This window comes from Camelina sativa, chromosome 5 (genome assembly GCF_000633955.1).
Source record: "Camelina sativa cultivar DH55 chromosome 5, Cs, whole genome shotgun sequence".
NCBI lineage: Eukaryota > Viridiplantae > Streptophyta > Magnoliopsida > Brassicales > Brassicaceae > Camelina > Camelina sativa.
In genome coordinates, this window is record NC_025689.1 from 7393762 (window position 1) to 7396428 (window position 2667).

The 2667-nt window shown below is 34.8% G+C and overlaps 1 protein-coding gene across 1 annotated transcript in view; it reads right to left on the minus strand.

The window, feature by feature from the left end:
* The window catches only part of LOC104785984 (protein MOR1-like), a 14461-nt gene extending 12757 nt beyond the window's left edge, over positions 1-1704 (minus strand). Inside the window, exons 1-5 of the mRNA XM_019245230.1 lie at positions 1542-1704; positions 1237-1342; positions 1017-1140; positions 261-340; positions 36-174 (exon numbers count right to left, since the gene is read on the minus strand). Coding sequence (XP_019100775.1) covers positions 36-174; positions 261-340; positions 1017-1140; positions 1237-1342; positions 1542-1704 — 612 coding nt within the window. The remainder of the gene's footprint in view (positions 1-35; positions 175-260; positions 341-1016; positions 1141-1236; positions 1343-1541) is intronic.

Below are 2667 nucleotides of genomic sequence, written 5' to 3' on the forward strand. Positions count from 1 at the left end.
GTATCCCTCATTTTCTCAAACAATATAGACTTTACAGGGTCTTTTCCAATCCAACGGCATAGCTCAAGAGTCACCCCTTTGGCAGATGCACGGACATTCTGATCTTGATGGTCGAAAAGTTCAGGAAGCATCTTTAAAATCCGTTTGGGTGGAATAACCTTTGATCCAAATTCACTAAGGTAGAAACAAACTAGGGTCATTATTTCAGAAAAAGGTTTCATGAACCAGTGGAGAAAACTAACAAGGACTTGAAAACAGACCTTAGAGCTTGAAACATAACGTCTACTGCAGGTACCACAGCCTTTGCAACTTTATTCTTTATAGCTTTCTCCATCGTATCCTACAATCATGCCAAATCTGTTAAATATATAGAGACGAAGTTCTCCTATCAACTATACAACTCCCAATATATATATATATATATATATATATATATATATATCTTCTAGGCAACTGAAACTTAAACGATTGAAACAATGCATATCAAGTGGAGTTATTATCGCCTTATAGTGGAAGACAAATGATGTTTTGAACAAGACCCTATAGCAGACATCTTCAAAACAACATGTTACAGGTATCAAGACTCCTTTCTACTTCAGGAAAATGTATTATTGATAGCAGAAGTCCAACAGACTGAGACAGGGTGCAATAACTCAAAACTGGAAATGTTGGTTACTGGAACTGGAACAGACCACAGAAAATTCCATTCCTTGACCTTAAACACAGGATGCTCAAGGGGAATGTCAGTCATAGTTATTTTTAAATGCTCTTTTACACTAGAAACCTAGCATAACACTAGCAAGCTATATTTTACCGCACTCCCTCTAAAAAGGGTATATGGTTGCATTCTGGGTTATAAAGCACTTTCATTGCTATGTCAGCTCACCTATCTATCTAGTTAATGATACATCAATCTAGCAAGCAACTCTATGACTAGACATGAGAGTGCAAGGGTTAAGTGTATGAGGCTAAATAACCATCGCAGAGTTGCAAGAACGTAGAAAAGAATAGCATACCAAGAAAACATCGACAGCCTCTAATTCTACCCAAAGCAAGAAAGCAGCTTGAGCCTTGTCGACAGTATTCTTCCGACCCGTGAGACATTTAGCCGCAATAGCATCGCAAACTTCCTTTGCATACCTTCAAAAGCAGAAACAAGCTAAGTATTCACATGCAAACACACTAACAACAGTCTGCCAATTACAAAAGCAATAAAAACAATAAACAACACCATACCTTCCAGCGTCTGAGTCAGCTGCTCGCAAAAACGCAATCAATGCATCAAGGGCTTTCTCTTGCACGGGGGCATTAGAATCCGCCACCGTCTTCCTAAACAAGTGACCTGCGAATTAAAAAAATAAATAAAAAAAATCAGAAATTCAATCAAGAGTAAAGCAAATATAACCCTAGGAAGAATCACATTCCCGCTCCACAATCCAAATTCAAACCAGATCCACAACGAGATAAACCACCCCAATCAGATCTGAGCCTCAAAAAAAACAAAAACCCTAAAAAAATCACAAGGTAGAGGAGGAAATCACCAAAATCGCGAAGACGAGAGTCCTTAGGATCAGTAATGGAATCACAAACAGAAGCTAAATCGACGTTAGCCTCGTTCCGAACTTTCCAATTCTTATGGCCAAGGCGATCCTCCCAAGGAAGTTTCTTCGCCTCCTTCAATAACTTCTCGTCCTCCGCCGACATTTTCTCAGCGAACCTAAATCTCCGACGCTATCGATCTTATCGATCTATAACAACCCAAGTTTTTTTTTTTTTCTTCGTACGGTGGTCTCTTGAAACTTTCTCTCTCTTTTCAAAAAAAATTCTTCGTTGTGCCGGCAAGAGAGAGAGAGAGAGAAAGACAAAAGAAGAGTAGGGTGGAGCGTAATCAGAGAGAGAGAGTGGGGGAATTTTGGTTTCTACGTTTAAATCGGTGGTGTAATTTTCCTTTTTTTTGGTGTTGAAACCCTTCACGCGCAAGTGTCTCCACGCGCTATTATTTCAAATTTTATAACGAGCGTTTTTGTTTCTCTTTTGACACGTGTTGAGGCTTGAGACCAGAGTTATGCATTTTCAAACTGTTTTAGGCTTTTAGCTTTTTTAGTAAAACAAAAAAAAACAATATTTTCCTATTGTTGTTGTATACATGTATTTACATTAATAACCTGTATCTAAGAAATAAATAAAAATTGATGTAAAAAAAAAGAGAAATTAAATTAAATCTACATATAATAACTTGTTTTAAATTTAAAAAAAAATATATGGTTATTTTTATCAATGGCTAATCTTTTCTCCTTTAAAATACAAACAAAGAACCATTAGTGATTACTGATTAGACACATAAACTAATATGAATTGATTAGTTTGTAGATTTTAATTTTTTGAAAAAGTAAATTATAAGTTATTGAATTATTGATCTTAAAATTGGTACTTAAATCATGTGTTATTTATTTTATGATATTAAATACTAATTATAATCAACTGTTATTTATTATTATCTTAATATTTTAAGCAATAATTTGATTTTTCCTTAAAATTTAATATATTGATAATATTTTTCCAATTCAAAGTATAAATGCTCAAAAATAAACTTTGTTATTTTTGATTGATTAGTAGAGATGTATAATAATATTTATGGGTTCCATAAGCCACACCAGCACACACCTT